Source organism: Anticarsia gemmatalis, chromosome 29 (assembly GCF_050436995.1).
Source record: "Anticarsia gemmatalis isolate Benzon Research Colony breed Stoneville strain chromosome 29, ilAntGemm2 primary, whole genome shotgun sequence".
In the NCBI taxonomy this organism is placed as follows: Eukaryota; Metazoa; Arthropoda; class Insecta; order Lepidoptera; family Erebidae; genus Anticarsia; species Anticarsia gemmatalis.
In genome coordinates, this window is record NC_134773.1 from 2,983,780 (window position 1) to 3,011,484 (window position 27,705).

The following is a 27,705-nucleotide window of genomic DNA, read 5'->3' on the forward strand; positions in this document are numbered from 1 at the left end:
CTTACACGGGACACGGGTGTCTCCGTACCGTGTACGACGTGTGTGTACGTACGGCGAGAGATTGAGCGTGTGCATAACGTGATTATTCGTCTATTGGCATGTTGAATTGCATTATATGCACTTTCACATTGTTTAATATAGTATTTTGTAATTTTATATTAGTTTATTAAACGTTATACCACCAGGTCTGACTCGCCCGTCCTTAAGTGGTATAACGCTTTCGTGTTTTACGAAGGTTCACTTTTAATCGTCTAATACGTTCGACCAAAGTGTTAATACAAATGAAATGTTGATACGTTTCAAGCTCGATATCCTCCTTGTTGATTTATCGACCGTTTACAACTGAAACGTTGTGTTTTATAGAGAAAAATACATTTTGAAGTGAACGCGAGGTATGCCAAGTAGACAGTATGGATTATAATGGTGAGCGCCGGCTCGATCGTTCGTTTTATGCGATATCTATCGGTACCGGTAGATAGTCTCGTTCATTATGTATACGAAAATACAATAAACGAGTGTGGTTACATAACAAAAATATAATAAATTTGTATTTAATTAGATACGTGTTAGTGAAAAGTATGAAGTGTTCATACGAGAAATCGTCTCGCGACAGAATGGCCCTCGTTACGGTAAAGTCTCGAGGTAGCTAATCGGGTGGCAAGTTGCGTATAGTGGCGACATCTACTACGATAGTCGAAGTCTCAGATCGAACCTCTCTTTCACACTCGCGTGAACACGTTTGTTTGATCGTTCTCTCTCTCTCTCTCACTTACTTACTTACTCTCGCAATCAATCTATCAACAATCAACAATGGCCGATACAGCAGTCGCCGCCGAAGCTCCCGCTCCCGCTACACCAGCAAAGAAACAGGCAAGACAGGCGGGCGGCGCTAAGAAACCTAAGGCGAAGCCTACGCACCCGAAGACGTCCGAGATGGTGAACAACGCTATCAAGGAGATGAAGGAGCGCAGCGGATCCTCGCTGCAGGCGATCAAGAAGTACATCGCCGCTCAGTACAAGGTAGACGCCGAGAAGTTGGCGCCGTTCATCAGAAAATACCTGAAGAGCGCCGTCGAGTCCGGCGCGCTCATCCAGACCAAGGGCAAGGGCGCGTCCGGTTCGTTCAAGCTAGAGTCCAAGTCGGCCGCCGCCAAGAAGCCGAGCGCGAGCGCCGGTGCGGGCAAGGCAGCCGCCGGCAAGGGTGCAGCGGCAGCGTCGAAGGCCGGCAAGAAGGCGACCGCCTCCGCCGCCGGCGCCAAGAGCAAGAAGGCCGCAGCCGCGTCCGCGTCTGCCTCCGCATCGCCGTCCAAAGCCAAGGCTTCGGCCGCCGCGAAGGACAAGAAGGCCGCCGCCGCCGCGAAGAAGAAGCCCGCCGCCAAGAAGGCCGCCGCGCCCGCCAAGGCCAAGGGCGGCGCCGCACCCAAGGCTAAGAAGACCGCGAAGCCACCCACGAAGAAGCCGAAGGCGCCCAAGCCCAAGAAGGCCGCCGCTACGCCCAAGTCCAAGCCCGCCGCGAAGAAGGCAGCCGCAGCCAAGAAGTAAATATCACACACGCCGGCCGCAGCCAACGAGTGCGCGCGCTATACACGCGCGGGTGCGGTGCATGGTCGCGCTACACCGTCGTCGCGTCGTCGGTCCCGCCGCGCCGCCGCCGCAGCATCAGCAGCAGCAGCAGCAGCAGCGGCAGCGAGCGACCCGCCACCGGGTCGCCGTCGCAGCAGCCGCGAGCCTCACGGCGGCGTGCGTGACACACTCGCTCGCCACTACCAAAAACAGCCCTTTTCAGGGCTAACAATATATTCATGAATCATGTACAAACATACATATTCGTTTCTGATGCGTATACAGAAAGTCAAACAAACTAACCAACCAACTACTAACAAAACAATAAACTACCACAGCTATGTAACCAACCAACTAACTAACTAACTAAGGTATATAACACGAGAGAGATAATAACAACAATAATTATAATAATTGTATAGCTATGCTATGATAGTCGACGACGAATCAAACAATACACGAACCGACGACGTTACCTATGCCACCCTACATGACATGTGAGTGGTTAACTCGTAACGTAACTATAATTTCAAAACACCTAGAATATCATACACTATAACTAGCTACTACATAATACCTATATACAGCTAACAGCTTATCTGAAATAAAAAACTCACCCAAAGCCGCCGAACACATACCTACGAAGCACACGATACGATGATGATGACGATGACGATGATATTATATCATTATAACGGCACACCGCAACACAAACACAAACACAAACACACCCTAGCTTCCCTAGGTCACTCGCGAGTACCTAGATACTCGTAAATAATATAAATGTATTAGCTCTAATCACATCGCGATGCACATTGCAATTTGCACGCCGCGTACGTTACTCACTCACAATTCAAATTATTATAACTCTCAAGTGACATTAGTGACACTACGATATTGCAATTGCACCGACTACCTACACTCACCTACACGAGAAAAAAAAAAAAAAAAAAAACACATTCATAAATATTTTATTAGTTACTGTCAAAATCAAACTGACAAGTGACGACGCCCGACTGCCGGACGAAAAAAAAAAAAAATTTTTTTTTTTTTCTTTATTTGTATTGATATTCTCATCATTATACTAAGCATATATATTATAAGTACATTATACATAAATCATAAATCTATAATTCATAAAATATAACGTGGAAATGGCGCGAAAGTGCCGCGCACGCGCAATAGCGGCGATTATCGTGTTGTTTTCTCGCCCGTTTCGTTCGTGAGCGTCGACTCCGCTCCCCGCCCGACGGTTGCGCGCCAGCGATCGCGTATATAATAAAATGCCCCTGCTGTTGGCGAGTCACTCTACAACGCTTACTCGCTGCGCGCGCACACGGTTTCAGCTGTGTGTGTACATACGTGTTTAACTTTGTTTTCAAATCTTCAATTTAATCTAACTCTTCAACATGTCGGGCCGCGGCAAAGGTGGCAAAGTCAAGGGAAAGGCAAAGTCTCGCTCCAACCGTGCCGGTCTTCAGTTCCCCGTCGGTCGTATCCACAGGCTCCTGCGTAACGGCAATTACGCCGAGCGCGTCGGTGCCGGTGCACCAGTGTACCTGGCCGCCGTCATGGAGTACTTGGCCGCTGAGGTTCTCGAGTTGGCCGGCAACGCAGCGAGGGACAACAAGAAGACCAGGATCATTCCCCGTCACCTTCAGTTGGCCATCCGCAACGACGAGGAGTTGAACAAACTGCTCTCCGGCGTGACCATCGCCCAAGGCGGTGTCCTGCCGAACATCCAGGCGGTCCTGCTGCCCAAGAAGACCGAGAAGAAGGCTTAAAACCACCGCCTACTCCTCCTCCTCACACCCGACGCACTTCGTGGGAAGATATAATGATACGTTGCTGTCGTACGACCAAGACGACGACGACGGCGGCGTGCATTTTTCTTACAAAAGGCCCTTTTCAGGGCCACAATATGAATCAAAGTCTATCTATTTATCATAATTATCCTATGATAATGAATGACTGTTTCTGTTGCAACATGAGTAAAAGTCAAACACACACAAAACAAACAACAACAGAGAAAAAAAAAAAAAAAAATCCCACGAACGAATAGATTTTTTAATAATTATATTATTAATTAATAAACGTAATAAGTATGATAATATATAGTATAAAAGTACAATACATTATATTATACTATGTGGCAACAATTATTATTATATACGTCATCTTCCCAAATTCCACTATTTAATTTCATTACCAATACCGTAACTTCGATATAACCACAGATTACAAAAAAGCTCAAAAGTGCTAGATCACAGGGCCGTAAAACGGAATAACAAAAAAAAAAATATACGTCATCTCAGCCAGATTCAAATACTTACCAATGTTTTTTTTTTTTTCTTTTTTTTTTTTTTTTTTTTGCGTACCTATGTCAGTTGTAGTAGTAGCAGTTAGTTGTAGTTCATAATTATGAAATATCGATAACTCATTAAATAAATATTATCATATGGCATGTAGGTGCTGATTTAAATAAAAAAAAATAATAATAAATGCTTAATAGTGAGTACAGTTTAGTTTATCCACGTGTCAACAACGTATGTATTTATAATTACAAAATATGTACACTCTTATTATGGTATGTAAACACCGATACAATAAAATAATTAGGTTATAATATTTATTTCATCTATGTCAGTCGTTCGCAGAACGCAAATATATAAATAAATAAAAAATCTAACGATAAAGTTAATACATTTAATAAGTGAATAATATATGACGTATACCTATTAGATAAAACACAAACAAAACATACTTGGCTTAGCATTATATTATATTGTGAGAGTGTGTGAGTGTTTTTTTTTTTTTTTAATTTATTTTTTAATTTTTTTTTTTTTTTTAAACAGCCTTAGCCAGTATTCTGTACCGCGTCGATCGCCCCCCGCCCTTTCCGCGCTCCGCGATGTGTAGCTGCCGGGCGTGCGTCAGCACTGCGTCGAGCTTACAGAGACCGCATCGGAGCGCTCCTATTGGCCCGTCCGACGGCGCGCGCTCCCTTAGGTCGCCACCACCGCGCGGCGAGAGCGCCGATAAATAAGAGCGGCCTCTCTGCAATTTCGAACCACAATCCAACCGCTCACCGTGCCGCACGGATCGAATTTTGCGCTCTGTATTGTATTGTTGTGTGATTGTTGAATCGCCGCACCATGCCGCCCAAGACAAGTGGTAAGGCCGCCAAGAAATCCGGCAAGGCCCAAAAGAACATCTCCAAGACCGACAAGAAAAAGAAGAAGCACAAGAGGAAGGAGAGCTACGCCATCTACATCTACAAGGTGCTCAAGCAGGTCCACCCCGACACCGGTATCTCCTCGAAGGCTATGTCGATCATGAACTCTTTCGTTAACGACATCTTCGAACGCATCGCCGCCGAAGCGTCTCGTCTAGCCCACTACAACAAGAGGTCCACCATCACATCGAGGGAGGTGCAGACATCCGTGAGGCTCCTGCTGCCCGGCGAGCTCGCCAAGCACGCCGTCAGCGAGGGTACCAAAGCTGTCACCAAGTACACCAGCTCCAAGTGAGCTCAGCGTGTGCTTGCACTTGTACCGCCGCCACCGTTGCGCTCACCACATACACACCTACCTATGTGTTGCGCACAAACAAAAGGCCCTTTTCAGGGCCACAAATATTTTCATATACAATTTAACATACAAAATGTATGTTTCTGTTGATAAACATGTCAAAAGTCAAACAACAACAACAACAACAACAACAACAACATAAAAAAAAACCTATCTCCGTCACTCCCAGTCGCTATCCTTTACGATCTGCAACGATTAAATTTAATACACACAGAAAAATAGTAACACAATGGAATTATATTATTGACACAAAACAACAATACATATATTATTTATATAATATAAAGTATGATGATAATAAATATAATAATATATATAATGACACTTTGAAGCTCCACGACCAGAGTACTATACCCATATCGTACATAATAATATTGCCTGCCTAATATTATTTTAAGTACTTCAATAAAATTCAAATAGTTGTCATTCAATGTTATATGGGAAAAAAAAAGAAAAAAAAAAAAAAAGACGTTTATCATAGTTTGACGTTTATCAAGTTACTAAACTGCAAATAGTCGATGGAGAAATACAGTGATAGGTGTAATGTTTATAGGTGATGAACGGTATACAATATTATGTACTTAAATAAAATATTATAAATACTTACTTAAAAAAAAAACAACAAAAAAAAATAACGATAATTGTAAGAATAACATATAGGTATAACGCATTTTGTTTCATGTTTCGTTCGTTCAAATAGTTGTCATTCAATGTTATAAAGAAAAAAAAAAAAAGAAAAAAAAATGACGTTTATCATAGTTTGACGTTTATCAAGTTACTTATAGAATAATAATATAAACACGTACACACAATATAATATATTATGTACGCTTTAAAATAAAGGATTTATACGAATTTAGAGAGAAAATTCCAAGTGAGTTCGCCGCGGCCGGTTCGCGCTGTCGGCCCGTGTCGATCGTATAAATACGAGTGGGACGGGCAATGCGCGTTTCATTCCCGCTCGCACAGTCGCGCCGCTCGCACCGCACGTCGTTCGTTCAGGTTCAGTTTCAGTACAATTCAATTATTAAGAAATGGCGCGTACCAAGCAGACCGCTCGCAAGTCCACCGGTGGTAAGGCACCGAGGAAGCAGCTCGCCACCAAGGCGGCCCGCAAGAGCGCACCGGCAACCGGTGGTGTCAAGAAGCCCCATCGTTACAGGCCCGGAACCGTAGCGCTCCGTGAGATTCGTCGTTACCAGAAGAGTACCGAGCTGTTGATCCGCAAGCTTCCGTTCCAGCGTTTGGTGCGTGAGATCGCTCAAGACTTCAAGACCGATCTCCGTTTCCAGAGCTCCGCTGTGATGGCCCTGCAGGAGGCCAGCGAGGCTTACCTCGTCGGTCTCTTCGAAGACACCAACCTTTGCGCCATCCACGCCAAGCGTGTCACCATCATGCCCAAGGATATACAGCTGGCGCGCAGGATCCGCGGAGAGCGCGCCTAAGTGCAGTCAGTACTATCGAGTACTGCAGTTGGCGTGTACAAGGCGGTGTGCGATATATTGTTGTATACACCTATTAAGTATACACTTGTATTGCCGCTCAGCCGAATACCAAAAAGGCCCTTTTCAGGGCCACACATGAGTCATATATTTTTGTAATAAAATATGTTTCTGCAACTAACATTAAAAAGTCAAACAAACTATTAATTAACACACACACAATATACCTACCTAATATCTAAATACTGCAAGTATGGTCCCCATATAAATATAATAAAATAAAATATAGCAGTTGCAACATGATATCATCATTCCTGTACAAGCTATAAAGATGCAGGCCTACACACAATATACATAAGTCCATCATATTTGACAAATTACAATATTTACTGGCGTGGTACATACAGCTACATATTATATAATATTACATATTATAATAGAGACAGTACATATAGGACGAAATATAGATCCTAAATACAAAATGGTCGAATTTCATTACCTACATTACTGTACTTATACATTTTTTTTTTTTTTTTTTTTTTTTTTTTTTCTTTTTCTTTTAACCAGACAGACACTCCTTAAATAATACTGATCGTGTATTGTATGCTTATAATAAATATAGATAGGTACCTACTGCTGAATGATGATAAAAATTATCAAAATCTAACAACCAATTTAATATAGGTACCTAAAATAATACTTTTTTTTTTCTTTTTTTTTTTTTTTTTAAATCAATATTATGATGTTGTACACTGCTAACCATATTATAGGCGGTGTGTTATAATATTAATAAATAAATATTATTTGATTAGTTTATATAATTAAGTAAATAGTTGAAATTTACGTTTTTTTTTTTTTAAATATATAATATCAACTAAAATGAGGCAGCAAGTCGCACACGGCCCGCCAAAACAAAACAAACCCTGCGCGTCCGAGTTCCGACCGACCTATCGACTAGCGAACGAGCGAGCTCGAGCGAGCGCCGCAACGCGTATATAAATGAGGGGCATGTACTGGCCCGTGCAGGACAGTTCGGGCCGCGACGCGAGACGGAGCTCTCTGCGTAGATCGAGCTCCGCCTCCGTCTACATCGTAGAGCGCTACGCACGCGCTACGCGCTACAGCGCGCCGCGAAAACCGCCCGGACCTCTTTCTTTGTAACCACAAACCACACTTTGTTTTGAGGTCGCGGTTCGGCTCCGTCACCTACGCTTCCCCGCCCCCCTCCGGACCACGCGCGGCACTCCGCCGCCTCGGCCCCCGGTCTGCCACCAGCGGCAAGCCCCGGGGGTTCGGTGCGGTGGACGCCTAGCGCCGGAGGGATCGGCGAGTGATTAGCACTCGCCGACCGCCACCGAAATGCCGCGAATACCTCCGCCGGCACCTCCCTCGGCCCGGAAGCCGACGCGCCCGCAGCCTGCGCAGTCGCCCGGTGTCGAGAAGCGCGCGCCCACACGGTCCAGCGGTAACGCGCGCGCCATACTGGACCGTGTGCTGGCATCGGGTCAGGCAGTTAAAGCCAGGCCACAAAGCTCGCCGCGCAGCCCACCACGCAGCCCGACGCCGACGCCGACGCCGACGCCGCGAGCTCCGGCACCAGGAGCGGGTGAGGCGTACTTCGCCCCCTCACCGCGCTCCACCCCGACAACACCAACACCGGCAAGTGTCTCCGCGCAGGGCCACCACGCGGACACCGCCTGGCCTCCGCCGTCGCCCGCCCATGCCGTCTCTCCGCTCCCCAGGAGGGACCCGCGCATCAGGGAGGCGCCGCCGCAAGCGGCCCCCCGCTCTCCCGCACCGCCTCCCGCGTCGCCCCCAGACGACTTCACATCGCCGCCTGCACCGGAGAAGCGCGTGGCGTATTTCATTACGCCGCCCTCCGTACCATCTGCACAGGCGGCGACGCAGAATGCCGACAGGAGCTCGCCAATGGATGTGGCGGGCCCCTCTTATGCCGCCATGGCCTCTGCCGCCGCACCCACCGTCACCGCAGCGCTAAAGTCCGCAGCCGGGACGTCCAACGCCGCCGCCGCCACCGCCGCCACCGCCGCCGCCTCCTCTGAGAAGCCGACCACCCCTCGCTACCCGCCTCTGGTGGTAGAGGCGCTCCCTGATTGGCCTACCCACTTTAGGGCCCTTAAGGAACTCCTGGGCCACGCGCCCAATGGGAGACCCTTCGGGAAGGGGGTCAGATTTCTGCCAAAGTCGGCCGAGGAGTACCGCATCATACAGCGGTACCTAACGACTTTGGCAACCAAGGAGAACCTGTCATGGTTCTCCTACTCCCTCCCGGAGGAGCGAAGCCTGAAGGTGGCCATCAGGGGGCTGCCGGTGGGCACGCCGCCGGAGCTCATCGCTGAGGAGCTGACGGCGCGTGGCTTCACTCCAGAGCACGTGCGGCCAATCCAGGCCCGCCAGGGACGACCCGGCTGCTTGTACTTCGCGCAGCTGGCGCGCACAAGAGACGCAGTGCCGGGCATATATGAGGTCACGGAGCTCCTCTATATGCCCGGCGTGAAGATCGAGGCCTGGCGGGGCAAGAGGGGTCCTGCCCAGTGCCACCGCTGCCAAGGCTTTCGCCACTCCTCTCACAACTGCCACAGGCGCCTCGCCTGTGTGCGTTGTGGAGAGGAGCACGCCGCGCGAGACTGCGCGCGCCCGCGGGAGGAGCCGCCGACCTGCGCCAACTGCGGGGGTGCCCACACGGCGAATAACATCGCCTGTCCCGCCTTCAAGCGCGAGGCCCGCAACAAGAAGGCGGGCACAGTCGCGCGCACCTCCGCACCCTCCGCGAGGAAGATACCTGCCGCCGACCTGAGGGAAGACAACGCCCCTGGCTCCCTCATGGCCGCGGCGAACGCAGCCACAGCACCCTCCGGACCATCCCGCCGCCGCCGCAGAAAGCGCGGCGCAAAGAAGCCGCACGCCGCACCGCAGCAAGCGCCGAGCTCCGCACAGCCGGCACCGGCGTCGCAGCGCCCGCCCGCCCAGCAGAAACAACAGCAGCAACAACAACAGCAACAGGATCATCAACAACAACAGAAACAGATGAAGAGGAGACCTGAGCCCGAAGACAGCCACCAACCCCAGCCGCAGCGGAGGGCCGCCACGGTGCCCGGGACTGGCGCGCTGGATCCAGATATGGCCGCCGTCATCGGCATGCTCCAGCGGGTGCTGGCCGCATTGGAATTGATAGCCGCAAACACTGGACCGACGCCACCGGCACCCTCCTGAGCCGGGCTGACGGGCGCTCGCCGCGGACGCCTCCGCGGTGAGCTCGACCTCGCCCAGGACAGGAGGGACCCCTGCCACCAACACCCGGACGTGACACGGAAGCGGACGGCTTGAGGTCCGCCCGCGGGGATAAACCCGCACGGGCCTGACCTCGCCCACCGCTTCGCCCGCCGGACACGACACTCCGGCACAGCTCCAAGGGGTAAAAGCCCCGCCCCAGCGACCCGCCTGTATCTGCAGGCGGCGCTAGATACCGCTGAAACAGCCCGACGGGCTGGTAGTAGCTCCTGTTACGCACACCTGCTGTAACAAAGACAACCCAACGGCCCGTGCACCCAGTCGTTCGCCAGCGCTCGCCCGTTGAACAACGTGCGCGCGTCACTTGTCTGTCTGCTCAACTCAACGTCACAACACTAAAGAACAAAGAAGATGACCGGCCGCGGAAAGGGAGGAAAAGGTCTGGGAAAGGGAGGAGCCAAGCGCCACAGGAAAGTGCTTCGCGATAACATCCAGGGTATCACGAAGCCCGCCATCCGTCGTCTCGCGCGCAGAGGCGGCGTCAAGCGTATCTCCGGTCTTATTTACGAGGAGACTCGCGGTGTGCTGAAGGTGTTCCTCGAGAACGTGATCCGCGACGCCGTCACATACACCGAGCACGCCAAGAGGAAGACCGTCACCGCCATGGACGTCGTCTACGCGCTGAAACGTCAAGGCCGCACCCTGTACGGTTTCGGCGGTTAAGCTGCTTCTGCTCGACGGACGACGACACACACACCCGTCCTCCAGCCGGCACTGTCGCAATTGCGCATCGCTCGTTGAGCGTACGCGTCATATGTGATAGCGCTAATAAAAAGGCCCTTTTCAGGGCCGCATACGATTCATATAAACTATTATAAAGTTTATGTTTCTATAATGAACACACGATAAGTCAAACTCTCATACTATACTACATAGTAGTATACTGTATACAGTATACTATACACGTACATAATAATAATATATGAATAAATTCACTTCACCTACTAACGCTAGAACGCAACGTACCGAGTAGTTTACTATAACATAATCATCAATATTATATGAAACGAATAGAGTATAATACACGTACGTAGGTAACCTACCTACCTATATAATGTGTTATGATAAAATCATTGATACTGGTGTATCTCTCTGTCAACTTACTTATGTACAGCTACTACTTGTTTGAAGTTATGAGTGAGTATGTACATATATTACAAAAATACAATATTTGTAATCAGAACACTGACTGACATACCTGGATCGTCTCTCTGCATTCGACTGCGTTTCTTCTTAGTTGATGCTACGTTGCGACGTCGAATGTCCTCAGGGCTCAGCCTCAGCCTCAGCTCAGCTGCTTACCGGTAACCTGAAATAGAAATATCCGTACAAATTACAAATAGGTACATAGTAATAAATAACATGCAAGCATTAATAATAGGTATTAAGATTAGAATTAAAATGTTTCGAGTAACATTTAAATAATAGAGAATATAAACAGTTTAACACTAACTAACGTAACTGTATGATAATTAAAATAATAATTGTCATATTGATATATTATGGTATGTGTACATGTCAACATCAAAGTAATGTTGTTGTTAAAACTTACATACATATTTAGACAAATCGAACTAAATAGAAAATTTTATGCATAATATTAATTAATTCATATTTGTGTGTGTGTTTAATATTGTGTTCAAGTAAGTGTTGTGTTGTTGGACACTGGTACATAATAATAATTAATAGCTGTAACTGAGAGCACTGCCTAAGGGAATGAATCTACTAAACTTACACGGGACACGGGTGTCTGTCTCCGTACCGTGTACCGTGTGTGTACGTACGGCGAGAGATTGAGCGTGTGCATAACGTGATTATTCGTCTATTGGCATGTTGAATTGCATTATATGCACTTTCACATTGTTTAATATAGTATTTTGTAATTTTATATTAGTTTATTAAACGTTATACCACCAGGTCTGACTCGCCCGTCCTTAAGTGGTATAACGCTTTCGTGTTTTACGAAGGTTCACTTTTAATCGTCTAATACGTTCGACCAAAGTGTTAATACAAATGAAATGTTGATACGTTTCAAGCTCGATATCCTCCTTGTTGATTTATCGACCGTTTACAACTGAAACGTTGTGTTTTATAGAGAAAAATACATTTTGAAGTGAACGCGAGGTATGCCAAGTAGACAGTATGGATTATAATGGTGAGCGCCGGCTCGATCGTTCGTTTTATGCGATATCTATCGGTACCGGTAGATAGTCTCGTTCATTATGTATACGAAAATACAATAAACGAGTGTGGTTACATAACAAAAATATAATAAATTTGTATTTAATTAGATACGTGTTAGTGAAAAGTATGAAGTGTTCATACGAGAAATCGTCTCGCGACAGAATGGCCCTCGTTACGGTAAAGTCTCGAGGTAGCTAATCGGGTGGCAAGTTGCGTATAGTGGCGACATCTACTACGATAGTCGAAGTCTCAGATCGAACCTCTCTTTCACACTCGCGTGAACACGTTTGTTTGATCGTTCTCTCTCTCTCTCTCACTTACTTACTTACTCTCGCAATCAATCTATCAACAATCAACAATGGCCGATACAGCAGTCGCCGCCGAAGCTCCCGCTCCCGCTACACCAGCAAAGAAACAGGCAAGACAGGCGGGCGGCGCTAAGAAACCTAAGGCGAAGCCTACGCACCCGAAGACGTCCGAGATGGTGAACAACGCTATCAAGGAGATGAAGGAGCGCAGCGGATCCTCGCTGCAGGCGATCAAGAAGTACATCGCCGCTCAGTACAAGGTAGACGCCGAGAAGTTGGCGCCGTTCATCAGAAAATACCTGAAGAGCGCCGTCGAGTCCGGCGCGCTCATCCAGACCAAGGGCAAGGGCGCGTCCGGTTCGTTCAAGCTAGAGTCCAAGTCGGCCGCCGCCAAGAAGCCGAGCGCGAGCGCCGGTGCGGGCAAGGCAGCCGCCGGCAAGGGTGCAGCGGCAGCGTCGAAGGCCGGCAAGAAGGCGACCGCCTCCGCCGCCGGCGCCAAGAGCAAGAAGGCCACAGCCGCGTCCGCGTCTGCCTCCGCATCGCCGTCCAAAGCCAAGGCTTCGGCCGCCGCGAAGGACAAGAAGGCCGCCGCCGCCGCGAAGAAGAAGCCCGCCGCCAAGAAGGCCGCCGCGCCCGCCAAGGCCAAGGGCGGCGCCGCACCCAAGGCTAAGAAGACCGCGAAGCCACCCACGAAGAAGCCGAAGGCGCCCAAGCCCAAGAAGGCCGCCGCTACGCCCAAGTCCAAGCCCGCCGCGAAGAAGGCAGCCGCAGCCAAGAAGTAAATATCACACACGCCGGCCGCAGCCAACGAGTGCGCGCGCTATACACGCGCGGGTGCGGTGCATGGTCGCGCTACACCGTCGTCGCGTCGTCGGTCCCGCCGCGCCGCCGCCGCAGCATCAGCAGCAGCAGCAGCAGCAGCAGCAGCAGCAGCAGCAGCGGCAGCGAGCGACCCGCCACCGGGTCGCCGTCGCAGCAGCCGCGAGCCTCACGGCGGCGTGCGTGACACACTCGCTCGCCACTACCAAAAACAGCCCTTTTCAGGGCTAACAATATATTCATGAATCATGTACAAACATACATATTCGTTTCTGATGCGTATACAGAAAGTCAAACAAACTAACCAACCAACTACTAACAAAACAATAAACTACCACAGCTATGTAACCAACCAACTAACTAACTAACTAAGGTATATAACACGAGAGAGATAATAACAACAATAATTATAATAATTGTATAGCTATGCTATGATAGTCGACGACGAATCAAACAATACACGAACCGACGACGTTACCTATGCCACCCTACATGACATGTGAGTGGTTAACTCGTAACGTAACTATAATTTCAAAACACCTAGAATATCATACACTATAACTAGCTACTACATAATACCTATATACAGCTAACAGCTTATCTGAAATAAAAAACTCACCCAAAGCCGCCGAACACATACCTACGAAGCACACGATACGATGATGATGACGATGACGATGATATTATATCATTATAACGGCACACCGCAACACAAACACAAACACAAACACACCCTAGCTTCCCTAGGTCACTCGCGAGTACCTAGATACTCGTAAATAATATAAATGTATTAGCTCTAATCACATCGCGATGCACATTGCAATTTGCACGCCGCGTACGTTACTCACTCACAATTCAAATTATTATAACTCTCAAGTGACATTAGTGACACTACGATATTGCAATTGCACCGACTACCTACACTCACCTACACGAGAAAAAAAAAAAAAAAAAAAACACATTCATAAATATTTTATTAGTTACTGTCAAAATCAAACTGACAAGTGACGACGCCCGACTGCCGGACGAAAAAAAAAAAAAATTTTTTTTTTTTTCTTTATTTGTATTGATATTCTCATCATTATACTAAGCATATATATTATAAGTACATTATACATAAATCATAAATCTATAATTCATAAAATATAACGTGGAAATGGCGCGAAAGTGCCGCGCACGCGCAATAGCGGCGATTATCGTGTTGTTTTCTCGCCCGTTTCGTTCGTGAGCGTCGACTCCGCTCCCCGCCCGACGGTTGCGCGCCAGCGATCGCGTATATAATAAAATGCCCCTGCTGTTGGCGAGTCACTCTACAACGCTTACTCGCTGCGCGCGCACACGGTGTTAGCTGTGTGTTTAACTTTGTTTTCAAATCTTCAATTTAAAAACTCTTCAACATGTCGGGCCGCGGCAAAGGTGGCAAAGTCAAGGGAAAGGCAAAGTCTCGCTCCAACCGTGCCGGTCTTCAGTTCCCCGTCGGTCGTATCCACAGGCTCCTGCGTAACGGCAATTACGCCGAGCGCGTCGGTGCCGGTGCACCAGTGTACCTGGCCGCCGTCATGGAGTACTTGGCCGCTGAGGTTCTCGAGTTGGCCGGCAACGCAGCGAGGGACAACAAGAAGACCAGGATCATTCCCCGTCACCTTCAGTTGGCCATCCGCAACGACGAGGAGTTGAACAAACTGCTCTCCGGCGTGACCATCGCCCAAGGCGGTGTCCTGCCGAACATCCAGGCGGTCCTGCTGCCCAAGAAGACCGAGAAGAAGGCTTAAAACCACCGCCTACTCCTCCTCCTCACACCCGACGCACTTCGTGGGAAGATATAATGATACGTTGCTGTCGTACGACCAAGACGACGACGACGGCGGCGTGCATTTTTCTTACAAAAGGCCCTTTTCAGGGCCACAATATGAATCAAAGTCTATCTATTTATCATAATTATCCTATGATAATGAATGACTGTTTCTGTTGCAACATGATTAAAAGTCAAACACACACAAAACAAACAACAACAGAGAAAAAAAAAAACAAACCCCACGAACGAATAGATTTTTTAATAATTATATTATTAATTAATAAACGTAATAAGTATGATAATATATAGTATAAAAGTACAATACATTATATTATACTATATGGCAACAATTATTATTATATACGTCATCTTCCCAAATTCCACTATTTAATTTCATTACCAATACCGTAACTTCGATATAACCACAGATTACAAAAAAGCTCAAAAGTGCTAGATCACAGGGCCGTAAAACGGAATAACAAAAAAAAAATATACGTCATCTCAGCCAGATTCAAATACTTACCAATGTTTTTTTTTTTTCTTTTTTTTTTTTGCGTACCTATGTCAGTTGTAGTAGTAGCAGTTAGTTGTAGTTCATAATTATGAAATATCGATAACTCATTAAATAAATATTATCATATGGCATGTAGGTGCTGATTTAAATAAAAAAAAATAATAATAAATGCTTAATAGTGAGTACAGTTTAGTTTATCCACGTGTCAACAACGTATGTATTTATAATTACAAAATATGTACACTCTTATTATGGTATGTAAACACCGATACAATAAAATAATTAGGTTATAATATTTATTTCATCTATGTCAGTCGTTCGCAGAACGCAAATATATAAATAAATAAAAAATCTAACGATAAAGTTAATACATTTAATAAGTGAATAATATATGTATACCTATTAGATAAAACACAAACAAAACATACTTGGCTTAGCATTATATTATATTGTGAGAGTGTGTGAGTGTTTTTTTTTTTTTTTTAATTTATTTTTAATTTTTTTTTTTTTTTTAAACAGCCTTAGCCAGTATTCTGTACCGCGTCGATCGCCCCCCGCCCTTTCCGCGCTCCGCGATGTGTAGCTGCCGGGCGTGCGTCAGCACTGCGTCGAGCTTACAGAGACCGCATCGGAGCGCTCCTATTGGCCCGTCCGACGGCGCGCGCTCCCTTAGGTCGCCACCACCGCGCGGCGAGAGCGCCGATAAATAAGAGCGGCCTCTCTGCAATTTCGAAGAGGACAGTTCGGGCCGCGACGCGAGACGGAGCTCTCTGCACAGATCGAGCTCCGTGAATTCCGTCTACGCTAGAGCGCTACGCACGCGCTACGCGCTACAGCGCGCCGCGAAGCGCTACGCGAACCGCCCGGACCTCTACGTAACCATTACTATTACCACTCATTGTTTTGAGGTCGCGGTTGTTCGGCTCCGTCACCCACGCTTCCCCGCCCCCCTCCGGACCACGTGCGGCACTCCGCCGCCTCGGCCCCCGGTCTGCCACCAGCGGCAAGCCCCGGGGGTTCGGTGCGGTGGGCGCCTAGCGCCGGAGGGATCGGCGAGTGGTTAGCACTCGCCGACCGCCACCGCTATGCCGCGAACGCCTCCGCCGGCACCTCCCTCGGCCCGGAAGCCGACGCGCCCGCAGCCTGCGCAGTCGCCCGGTGTCGGGAAGCGCGCGCCCACACGGTCCAGCGGTAACGCGCGCGCAATACTGGACCGTGTGCTGGCATCGGGTCAGGCTGAGAAAGCCAAGCCACAGGACTCGCCGCGCAGCCCACCACGCAGCCCGACGCCGACGCCGCGAGCTTCAGCTCCAGCACCAGGAGCGGGTGAGGCGTACTTCGCCCCCTCACCGCGCTCCACCCCGGCAACACCAACGCCGGGAAACGTCTCCGCGCAGGACCACCGCGCGGACACCGCCTGGCCTCCGCCATCGCCCGCCCATGCCGTCTCTCCGCTCCCCAGGAGGGACCCGCGCATCAGGGAGGCGCCGCCGCGAGCGGCCCCCCGCTCACCCGCACCGCCTCCCGCGTCGCCCCCAGACGACTTCACTTCGCCGCCTGCGCCGGAGAAGCGCGCGGCATTGTTCACCACGCCGCCCTCCGTACCACCTACGCAGGCGGCGACACAGAGTGCCCGCAGGAGCTCGCCGATGGATGTGGCGGGCCCCTCCTATGCCGCCATGGCCTCTGCCGCCGCACCCACCGTCACCGCTGCGCTGAAGACCGCAGCCGGGACGTCCAACGCCGCCGCCGCCGCCACCGCCGCCACCGCCGCCGCCTCGAAGCCGACCACCCCCCGCTACCCGCCTCTGGTGGTAGAGGCGCTCCCGGACTGGCCCACCCACTTTAGGGCCCTAAAGGAGCGACTGGGCCACGCGCCCAATGGGAGACCCTTCGGGAAGGGGGTCCGATTCCTGCCAAAGTCGGCCGAGGAGTACCGCATCATACAGCGGTACCTAACGACTTTGGCAACCAAGGAGAACCTGTCATGGTTCTCCTACTCCCTCCCGGAGGAGCGAAGCCTGAAGGTGGCCATCAGGGGGCTGCCGGTGGGCACGCCGCCGGAGCTCATCGCTGAGGAGCTGACGGCGCGAGGCTTCGCCCCGGAGCATGTGCGGCCGATCCAGGCCCGCCAAGGACGACCCGGCTGCCTATACTTCGCGCAGCTGGCGCGAAACAAGGACACAGTGCCGGGCATATTTGAGGTCACGGAGCTCCTCTATATGCCCGGCGTGAAGATAGAGGCCTGGCGGGGCAAGAAGGGTCCCGCCCAGTGCCACCGCTGCCAGGGCTTTCGCCACTCCTCACACAACTGCCACAGGCGCCTCGCCTGTGTGCGTTGTGGAGAGGAGCACGCCGCGCGAGACTGCGCGCGCCCGCGGGAGGAGCCGCCGACCTGCGCCAACTGCGGGGGTGCCCACACGGCGAATAATATCGCCTGTCCCGCCTTCAAGCGCGAGGCCCGCAACAAGAAGGCGGGCACAGTCGCGCGCACCTCTGCACCCTCCGCGAGGAAAACACCTGCCGCCGACCTGAGGGAAGACAACGCCCCTGGTTCCCTCATGGCCGCGGCGAACGCAGCCACAGCACCCTCCGGACCATCCCGCCGCCGCCGCAGAAAGCGCGGCGCAAAGAAGCCGCACGCCGCACCGCAGCAAGCGCCGAGCTCCACACAGCCGGCACCGGCGTCGCAGCGCCCGCCCGCCCAGCAGCAACAACAGCAGCAGGAGCATCGGCGGCAAGAGCAACAACAACAACATCAGCAGCAGAGGATGAGGAAAGGACCTGAATCCGAACCCAGCCACCAACCCCAGCCGCAGCGGAGGGCCGCCACGGTGCCCAGGACTGGCGCGCTGGACCCGAATATGGTCGCCATCATCGGCATGCTACAGCAGGTGCTGGCCGCACTGCTGGAGCACCGAGACCCTATTCCGCTGATCGTCGGGACGATCCAAAAGTTGTGCACGCATGGAGCGGCGTAACCTGCGTGTCCTCTTTTGGAACGCCGACGGAGTGTCCCCAGAGAAGACCAGGCTACTGAGGCTGCTGCTATCGCAGCGAACAGTCGACGTAGCCCTGCTCAACGAGACCCACCTTCGCCCGGTAGACAAATGGAAGATCGGCGGTTACTACGTCTACCGGGAGGATCACATCTCGCCAGCAGGGATTGCCCGCAGGGGATTGGCAATCCTGGTCAAGAGGAACGTCGTCCACCAGCTGCTACCGGTACCACAACTGCAGTCGTCGTACGCCCTCGGCGTGGAGATCTGCATCAACGGCCGACCCACCCGTGTGTTCGCCTTCTACAAGCCGCCGCAAACCCGCCTGGCAGTGGCCGATATCCACACCATTCTGGACTCGCCACTGCCCACGATCATCGCGGGCGACTTCAACGCGAAGCACACGGCGTGGAACTGCAACCGCATTTGCCCCGAAGGCCGCCGCCTTTTCGACGATGCAGATCGCCAAGGCTACGAGGTGCTAGGACCAGAGGTCCCGACGCACTACCCGTACGCAAGCGTGTATGCACCCGACGTCCTGGACATCGCCGTCACCCGTGGCATCGACGGCGCTGTCAACCTGGACGTCCTGGACGACCACCTCATATCAGACCACCAACCGGTGTGTCTGACTCTGGAGGACACTCCACTAAAAGCTGGAAACCCACCTTCTCGATCTCGCCAAGACTGGGAGGCCTTCCACCGGCTGCTATCGGAGCAATCACCGACGCGCCGCGTGGACACCGCCGAGGACGTCGACTCGATGGCCGTGGACATCTCCACGCAAATTCAGGCCGCGCTCACCGCGTCCCGTCTAAACGCCCCGTCCACCAAGAGGGCCCCCCAGCTTCCGGCCAGCATCATGGCGATGATCGAGAAGAAGAGGAGGCTGCGAAGGCTATGGCAGAACACCAGATGCCCGACACTGAAGACCGAGCTCAACGCTCTGGTAGCGAAGATCTCTGCGGCGCTGGAGACCCAAGCCGCAGAGTCGTGGCAACGCACCATCGAGCGAGCCGGCGAAGAATGGTCGGGCATCCACCGCCTGTGCCGCCGTCTCTCCGGGAAGCCATCCCCGATCCGCCCCCTGCTGGCAGGTGACGGCACCCCACGTTACCGAGCCGAGGACCGGGCGGAGATATTCGCCGAATTCCTGGAGGGACAATTCCAGCCGAACCCGGCCGTCAACGCGCAGCACGCAGCCGACATCGAGCAGCTTGTGAAGACGTACATGGAGCAGCCCGTGGCCCCGACAGAGGACGCCATCGTCTTTTCCCCAGGCCAAGTCCGGCGCATGATACGCCGACTTCCACTGCGAAAGGCCCCTGGACCCGACCGGATCCCCAACGAGGCGCTGCGTCACCTCCCAATGCGAGCGATCGCGGGGGTGACGCGCCTATTCAACGGCATACTGCGGACCGGTCACTTTCCCGCCGCATGGAAGCTCGGCAGAGTCATTATGCTGCCGAAGCCGGGGAAAAACATCCTGCTGCCGGGTAGCTACAGACCCATCACGCTGCTCCCGAACATCTCCAAGCTGTTCGAAAAACTGCTGCTGCCACACCTCGTCCCGCACATCAAGCCACGCGAGGAGCAGTTCGGCTTTAGGGCCGAACACTCGACGACGCACCAGCTCATGAGGGTACTGCACGACCTCGCGGCTGCTCGCAACAAGCGCGAGCGAGCCGCTGCAGTATTCCTCGATATGGAGAAGGCCTTCGACCGCGTCTGGCACGCCGGTCTCATCCACAAGCTGTCCACATCCACTACTCCCCGCCGAGTAGTCAGGATCGTGGGCACCTTCCTCCAGGACCGGCGATTTCAAGTCGCGGTCGAAAATGCGTTGTCGGAGGAGCGTCCGATACGCGCCGGAGTACCGCAAGGAAGCTGCATCTCACCAGTGTGCTACAGCTGGTACACCAACGACATCCCAGTGCCGGCCGGTGTCCAGCTGGCACTGTACGCCGACGATGCAGCCTACTACACCTCGTCGCTCTCCGGCGCGCACGCTGCAATCAAGCTGCAGCGTGCCCTGGACGCCCTCCCCGCGTGGCTGGACGACTGGCGGCTATCAGTCAACGTGGCGAAGACTCAGGCGATCTCCGTGGGAGCCAAACCACCGGCAAACATGAAGCTCCGAGATGAAGAGGTCGGCTGGTCCGCCAAGGTCAAATACCTGGGCGTGACCATCGACCGGCAGCTCTCAATGGCTCCCCACGTCAAGAACGTGGTCTCCCAGGTCCGCACAGCGTGCGCTCTCCTGCGCCCGATGCTGCACTCGCACCTGCCTCTCCGCGCGAAGCTCGGAATCTACAAGGCGTACATCAGGACGCGCCTCACCTACGCTGCCCCCGCGTGGTTCGCACTTCTGTCGGCAACAAACCGCCAGAGGTTGCGAGCCCAGCAATCGCGCGCCCTGCGCCTTGTAGTGGGCGCCCCGCGCTTCGTGCGGAACGACACCATCGCGCGCGACCTGCGCATGGAGAGCCTGGACGACCACGTGAGACGCCTGAGCACCAACCTGTTCGAGCGCACCGAACGCTCGGAACACCGCCTCATACACGGGATCGCCCCGTACCACAGGCGGCCGCCGGACAGGTTGGCACTGCCACGAGACTTGATAGCCGCAAACACCGGACCGACGCCACCAACACCCTCCTGAGCCGGGCTGACGGGCGCTCGCCGCGGACGCCGCCGCGGTGAGCTCGACCTCGCCAAGGACAGGAGGGACCCCTGCCACCAACACCAGGACGTGACACAGAAACGGACGGCTTGAGGTCCGCCCGCGGGGATAAACCCGCACGGGCCTGACCTCGCCCACCGCTTCGCCCACCGGACACGACACTCCGGCACAGCTCCAAGGGGTAAAAGCCCCGCCCCAGCGACCCGCCTGTATCTGCAGGCGGAGATGGATACCGCTGGAACAGCCCGACGGGCTGGTAACAGCCACTGTTACGCACAACTTCTGCTGTAACAAAGACAACCCAACGGCCAATTTCGAATCACAATCCAACCGCTCACCGTGCCGCACGGATCGAATTTTGCGCTCTGTATTGTATTGTTGTGTGATTGTTGAATCGCCGCACCATGCCGCCCAAGACAAGTGGTAAGGCCGCCAAGAAATCCGGCAAGGCCCAAAAGAACATCTCCAAGACCGACAAGAAAAAGAAGAAGCACAAGAGGAAGGAGAGCTACGCCATCTACATCTACAAGGTGCTCAAGCAGGTCCACCCCGACACCGGTATCTCCTCGAAGGCTATGTCGATCATGAACTCTTTCGTTAACGACATCTTCGAACGCATCGCCGCCGAAGCGTCTCGTCTAGCCCACTACAACAAGAGGTCCACCATCACATCGAGGGAGGTGCAGACATCCGTGAGGCTCCTGCTGCCCGGTGAGCTCGCCAAGCACGCCGTCAGCGAGGGTACCAAAGCTGTCACCAAGTACACCAGCTCCAAGTGAGCACAGCGTGTGCTTGCACTTGTACCGCCGCCACCGTTGCGCTCACCACATACACCTACCTATGTGTTGCGCACAAACAAAAGGCCCTTTTCAGGGCCACAAATATTTTCATATACAATTTAACATACAAAATGTATGTTTCTGTTGATAAACATGTCAAAAGTCAAACAACAACAACAACAACATAAAAAAAAACCTATCTCCGTCACTCCCAGTCGCTATCCTTTACGATCTGCAACGATTAAATTTAATACACACAGAAAAATAGTAACACAATGGAATTATATTATTGACAAAAACAACAATACATATATTATTTATATAATATAAAGTATGATGATAATAAATATAATAATATAATGACACTTTGAAGCTCCACGACCAGAGTACTATACCCATATCGTACATAATAATATTGCCTGCCTAATATTATTTTAAGTACTTCAATAAAATTCAAATAGTTGTCATTCAATGTTATATGGGAAAAAAAAAGAAAAAAAAAAAAAAGACGTTTATCATAGTTTGACGTTTATCAAGTTACTAAACTGCAAATAGTCGATGGAGAAATACAGTGATAGGTGTAATGTTTATAGGTGATGAACGGTATACAATATTATGTACTTAAATAAAATATTATAAATACTTACTTAAAAATAACAAAAAAAAATAATGATAATGGTAAGAATAACATATAGGTATAACGCATTTTGTTTCATGTTTCGTTCGTTCAAATAGTTGTCATTCAATGTTATAAAGAAAAAAAAAAAAAAAGAAAAAAAAAATGACGTTTATCATAGTTTGACGTTTATCAAGTTACTTATAGAATAATAATATAAACACGTACACACAATATAATATATTATGTACGCTTTAAAATAAAGGATTTATACGAATTTAGAGAGAAAATTCCAAGTGAGTTCGCCGCGGCCGGTTCGCGCTGTCGGCCCGTGTCGATCGTATAAATACGAGTGGGACGGGCAATGCGCGTTTCATTCCCGCTCGCACAGTCGCGCCGTTCGCACCGCACGTCGTTCGTTCAGGTTCAGTTTCAGTACAATTCAATTCAATTAAGAAATGGCGCGTACCAAGCAGACCGCTCGCAAGTCCACCGGTGGTAAGGCACCGAGGAAGCAGCTCGCCACCAAGGCGGCCCGCAAGAGCGCACCGGCAACCGGTGGTGTCAAGAAGCCCCATCGTTACAGGCCCGGAACCGTAGCGCTCCGTGAGATTCGTCGTTACCAGAAGAGTACCGAGCTGTTGATCCGCAAGCTTCCGTTCCAGCGTTTGGTGCGTGAGATCGCTCAAGACTTCAAGACCGATCTCCGTTTCCAGAGCTCCGCTGTGATGGCCCTGCAGGAGGCCAGCGAGGCTTACCTCGTCGGTCTCTTCGAAGACACCAACCTTTGCGCCATCCACGCCAAGCGTGTCACCATCATGCCCAAGGATATACAGCTGGCGCGCAGGATCCGCGGAGAGCGCGCCTAAGTGCAGTCAGTACTATCGAGTACTGCAGTTGGCGTGTACAAGGCGGTGTGCGATATATTGTTGTATACACCTATTAAGTATACACTTGTATTGCCGCTCAGCCGAATACCAAAAAGGCCCTTTTCAGGGCCACACATGAGTCATATATTTTTGTAATAAAATATGTTTCTGCAACTAACATTAAAAAGTCAAACAAACTATTAATTAACACACACAATATACCTACCTAATATCTAAATACTGCAAGTATGGTCCCCATATAAATATAATAAAATAAAATATAGCAGTTGCAACATGATATCATCATTCCTGTACAAGCTATAAAGATGCAGGCCTACACACAATATACATAAGTCCATCATATTTGACAAATTACAATATTTACTGGCGTGGTACATACAGCTACATATTATATAATATTACATATTATAATAGAGACAGTACATATAGGACGAAATAGATCCTAAATACAAAATGGTCGAATTTCATTACCTACATTACTGTACTTATACATTTTTTTTTTTTTTTTTCTTTTTCTTTTAACCAGACAGACACTCCTTAAATAATACTGATCGTGTATTGTATGCTTATAATAAATATAGATAGGTACCTACTGCTGAATGATGATAAAAATTATCAAAATCTAACAACCAATTTAATATAGGTACCTAAAATAATACTTTTTTCTTTTCTTTTTTTTTTTAAATCAATATTATGATGTTATACACTGCTAACCATATTATAGGCGGTGTGTTATAATATTAATAAATAAATATTATTTGATTAGTTTATATAATTAAGTAAATAGTTGAAATTTACTTTTTTTTTTTTTTTTAAATATACATATACAATAATATCAACTAAAATGAGGCAGCAAGTCGCACACGGCCCGCCAAAACAAAACAAACCCTGCGCGTCCGAGTTCCGACCGACCTATCGACTAGCGAACGAGCGAGCTCGAGCGAGCGCCGCAACGCGTATATAAATGAGGGGCATGTACTGGCCCGTGCACCCAGTCGTTCGCCAGCGCTCGCCCGTTGAACAACGTGCGCGCGTCACTTGTCTGTCTGCTCAACTCAACGTCACAACACTAAAGAACAAAGAAGATGACCGGCCGCGGAAAGGGAGGAAAAGGTCTGGGAAAGGGAGGAGCCAAGCGCCACAGGAAAGTGCTTCGCGATAACATCCAGGGTATCACGAAGCCCGCCATCCGTCGTCTCGCGCGCAGAGGCGGCGTCAAGCGTATCTCCGGTCTTATTTACGAGGAGACTCGCGGTGTGCTGAAGGTGTTCCTCGAGAACGTGATCCGCGACGCCGTCACATACACCGAGCACGCCAAGAGGAAGACCGTCACCGCCATGGACGTCGTCTACGCGCTGAAACGTCAAGGCCGCACCCTGTACGGTTTCGGCGGTTAAGCTGCTTCTGCTCGACGGACGACGACACACACACCCGTCCTCCAGCCGGCACTGTCGCAATTGCGCATCGCTCGTTGAGCGTACGCGTCATATGTGATAGCGCTAATAAAAAGGCCCTTTTCAGGGCCGCATACGATTCATATAAACTATTATAAAGTTTATGTTTCTATAATGAACACACGATAAGTCAAACTCTCATACTATACTACATAGTAGTATACTGTATACAGTATACTATACACGTACATAATAATAATATATGAATAAATTCACTTCACCTACTAACGCTAGAACGCAACGTACCGAGTAGTTTACTATAACATAATCATCAATATTATATGAAACGAATAGAGTATAATACACGTACGTAGGTAACCTACCTACCTATATAATGTGTTATGATAAAATCATTGATACTGGTGTATCTCTCTGTCAACTTACTTATGTACAGCTACTACTTGTTTGAAGTTATGAGTGAGTATGTACATATATTACAAAAATACAATATTTGTAATCAGAACACTGACTGACATACCTGGATCGTCTCTCTGCATTCGACTGCGTTTCTTCTTAGTTGATGCTACGTTGCGACGTCGAATGTCCTCAGGGCTCAGCCTCAGCCTCAGCTCAGCTGCTTACCGGTAACCTGAAATAGAAATATCCGTACAAATTACAAATAGGTACATAGTAATAAATAACATGCAAGCATTAATAATAGGTATTAAGATTAGAATTAAAATGTTTCGAGTAACATTTAAATAATAGAGAATATAAACAGTTTAACACTAACTAACGTAACTGTATGATAATTAAAATAATAATTGTCATATTGATATATTATGGTATGTGTACATGTCAACATCAAAGTAATGTTGTTGTTAAAACTTACATACATATTTAGACAAATCGAACTAAATAGAAAATTTTATGCATAATATTAATTAATTCATATTTGTGTGTGTGTTTAATATTGTGTTCAAGTAAGTGTTGTGTTGTTGGACACTGGTACATAATAATAATTAATAGCTGTAACTGAGAGCACTGCCTAAGGGAATGAATCTACTAAACTTACACGGGACACGGGTGTCTGTCTCCGTACCGTGTACCGTGTGTGTACGTACGGCGAGAGATTGAGCGTGTGCATAACGTGATTATTCGTCTATTGGCATGTTGAATTGCATTATATGCACTTTCACATTGTTTAATATAGTATTTTGTAATTTTATATTAGTTTATTAAACGTTATACCACCAGGTCTGACTCGCCCGTCCTTAAGTGGTATAACGCTTTCGTGTTTTACGAAGGTTCACTTTTAATCGTCTAATACGTTCGACCAAAGTGTTAATACAAATGAAATGTTGATACGTTTCAAGCTCGATATCCTCCTTGTTGATTTATCGACCGTTTACAACTGAAACGTTGTGTTTTATAGAGAAAAATACATTTTGAAGTGAACGCGAGGTATGCCAAGTAGACAGTATGGATTATAATGGTGAGCGCCGGCTCGATCGTTCGTTTTATGCGATATCTATCGGTACCGGTAGATAGTCTCGTTCATTATGTATACGAAAATACAATAAACGAGTGTGGTTACATAACAAAAATATAATAAATTTGTATTTAATTAGATACGTGTTAGTGAAAAGTATGAAGTGTTCATACGAGAAATCGTCTCGCGACAGAATGGCCCTCGTTACGGTAAAGTCTCGAGGTAGCTAATCGGGTGGCAAGTTGCGTATAGTGGCGACATCTACTACGATAGTCGAAGTCTCAGATCGAACCTCTCTTTCACACTCGCGTGAACACGTTTGTTTGATCGTTCTCTCTCTCTCTCTCACTTACTTACTTACTCTCGCAATCAATCTATCAACAATCAACAATGGCCGATACAGCAGTCGCCGCCGAAGCTCCCGCTCCCGCTACACCAGCAAAGAAACAGGCAAGACAGGCGGGCGGCGCTAAGAAACCTAAGGCGAAGCCTACGCACCCGAAGACGTCCGAGATGGTGAACAACGCTATCAAGGAGATGAAGGAGCGCAGCGGATCCTCGCTGCAGGCGATCAAGAAGTACATCGCCGCTCAGTACAAGGTAGACGCCGAGAAGTTGGCGCCGTTCATCAGAAAATACCTGAAGAGCGCCGTCGAGTCCGGCGCGCTCATCCAGACCAAGGGCAAGGGCGCGTCCGGTTCGTTCAAGCTAGAGTCCAAGTCGGCCGCCGCCAAGAAGCCGAGCGCGAGCGCCGGTGCGGGCAAGGCAGCCGCCGGCAAGGGTGCAGCGGCAGCGTCGAAGGCCGGCAAGAAGGCGACCGCCTCCGCCGCCGGCGCCAAGAGCAAGAAGGCCACAGCCGCGTCCGCGTCTGCCTCCGCATCGCCGTCCAAAGCCAAGGCTTCGGCCGCCGCGAAGGACAAGAAGGCCGCCGCCGCCGCGAAGAAGAAGCCCGCCGCCAAGAAGGCCGCCGCGCCCGCCAAGGCCAAGGGCGGCGCCGCACCCAAGGCTAAGAAGACCGCGAAGCCACCCACGAAGAAGCCGAAGGCGCCCAAGCCCAAGAAGGCCGCCGCTACGCCCAAGTCCAAGCCCGCCGCGAAGAAGGCAGCCGCAGCCAAGAAGTAAATATCACACACGCCGGCCGCAGCCAACGAGTGCGCGCGCTATACACGCGCGGGTGCGGTGCATGGTCGCGCTACACCGTCGTCGCGTCGTCGGTCCCGCCGCGCCGCCGCCGCAGCATCAGCAGCAGCAGCAGCAGCAGCGGCAGCGAGCGACCCGCCACCGGGTCGCCGTCGCAGCAGCCGCGAGCCTCACGGCGGCGTGCG

General features: G+C 50.2%; 11 protein-coding genes across 11 annotated transcripts; all 11 read left to right on the forward strand.

The window, feature by feature from the left end:
- Positions 1–49: 49 nt before the first annotated feature.
- LOC142985022 (uncharacterized) lies at positions 50–1,676 on the forward strand. The gene has a single exon (XM_076132935.1). It carries the CDS (start codon positions 811–813, stop codon positions 1,540–1,542), a length of 732 nt encoding a protein of 243 aa, XP_075989050.1. The 5' UTR covers positions 50–810; the 3' UTR covers positions 1,543–1,676.
- Positions 1,677–2,895: 1,219 nt separating this feature from the next.
- On the forward strand, positions 2,896–3,474 carry LOC142985039 (histone H2A). The gene has a single exon (XM_076132954.1). The coding sequence runs from the start codon at positions 2,973–2,975 to the stop codon at positions 3,345–3,347; it is 375 nt and encodes a 124-aa protein (XP_075989069.1). The 5' UTR covers positions 2,896–2,972; the 3' UTR covers positions 3,348–3,474.
- An 882-nt stretch (positions 3,475–4,356) lies between these two features.
- LOC142985042 (histone H2B) lies at positions 4,357–5,397 on the forward strand. The gene has a single exon (XM_076132958.1). The coding sequence runs from the start codon at positions 4,719–4,721 to the stop codon at positions 5,091–5,093; it is 375 nt and encodes a 124-aa protein (XP_075989073.1). The 5' UTR covers positions 4,357–4,718; the 3' UTR covers positions 5,094–5,397.
- Positions 5,398–6,121: 724 nt separating this feature from the next.
- LOC142985030 (histone H3) lies at positions 6,122–6,737 on the forward strand. The gene has a single exon (XM_076132944.1). The coding sequence runs from the start codon at positions 6,188–6,190 to the stop codon at positions 6,596–6,598; it is 411 nt and encodes a 136-aa protein (XP_075989059.1). The 5' UTR covers positions 6,122–6,187; the 3' UTR covers positions 6,599–6,737.
- Positions 6,738–10,125: 3,388 nt separating this feature from the next.
- Positions 10,126–10,721, forward strand: LOC142985043 (histone H4). Its single transcript, XM_076132959.1, has one exon. It carries the CDS (start codon positions 10,259–10,261, stop codon positions 10,568–10,570), a length of 312 nt encoding a protein of 103 aa, XP_075989074.1. The 5' UTR covers positions 10,126–10,258; the 3' UTR covers positions 10,571–10,721.
- Positions 10,722–12,140: 1,419 nt separating this feature from the next.
- On the forward strand, positions 12,141–13,181 carry LOC142985018 (uncharacterized). Its single transcript, XM_076132930.1, has one exon. The coding sequence runs from the start codon at positions 12,450–12,452 to the stop codon at positions 13,179–13,181; it is 732 nt and encodes a 243-aa protein (XP_075989045.1). The 5' UTR covers positions 12,141–12,449.
- A 1,290-nt stretch (positions 13,182–14,471) lies between these two features.
- Positions 14,472–15,117, forward strand: LOC142985032 (histone H2A). Its single transcript, XM_076132946.1, has one exon. It carries the CDS (start codon positions 14,616–14,618, stop codon positions 14,988–14,990), a length of 375 nt encoding a protein of 124 aa, XP_075989061.1. The 5' UTR covers positions 14,472–14,615; the 3' UTR covers positions 14,991–15,117.
- Positions 15,118–21,507: 6,390 nt separating this feature from the next.
- Positions 21,508–22,128, forward strand: LOC142985036 (histone H2B). The gene has a single exon (XM_076132951.1). The coding sequence runs from the start codon at positions 21,614–21,616 to the stop codon at positions 21,986–21,988; it is 375 nt and encodes a 124-aa protein (XP_075989066.1). The 5' UTR covers positions 21,508–21,613; the 3' UTR covers positions 21,989–22,128.
- Positions 22,129–22,846: 718 nt separating this feature from the next.
- On the forward strand, positions 22,847–23,612 carry LOC142985025 (histone H3). The gene has a single exon (XM_076132938.1). The coding sequence runs from the start codon at positions 23,063–23,065 to the stop codon at positions 23,471–23,473; it is 411 nt and encodes a 136-aa protein (XP_075989053.1). The 5' UTR covers positions 22,847–23,062; the 3' UTR covers positions 23,474–23,612.
- An 884-nt stretch (positions 23,613–24,496) lies between these two features.
- Positions 24,497–25,042, forward strand: LOC142985044 (histone H4). Its single transcript, XM_076132960.1, has one exon. The coding sequence runs from the start codon at positions 24,580–24,582 to the stop codon at positions 24,889–24,891; it is 312 nt and encodes a 103-aa protein (XP_075989075.1). The 5' UTR covers positions 24,497–24,579; the 3' UTR covers positions 24,892–25,042.
- Positions 25,043–26,461: 1,419 nt separating this feature from the next.
- On the forward strand, positions 26,462–27,636 carry LOC142985019 (uncharacterized). The gene has a single exon (XM_076132931.1). The coding sequence runs from the start codon at positions 26,771–26,773 to the stop codon at positions 27,500–27,502; it is 732 nt and encodes a 243-aa protein (XP_075989046.1). The 5' UTR covers positions 26,462–26,770; the 3' UTR covers positions 27,503–27,636.
- The last annotated feature ends 69 nt before the right edge of the window (positions 27,637–27,705 follow it).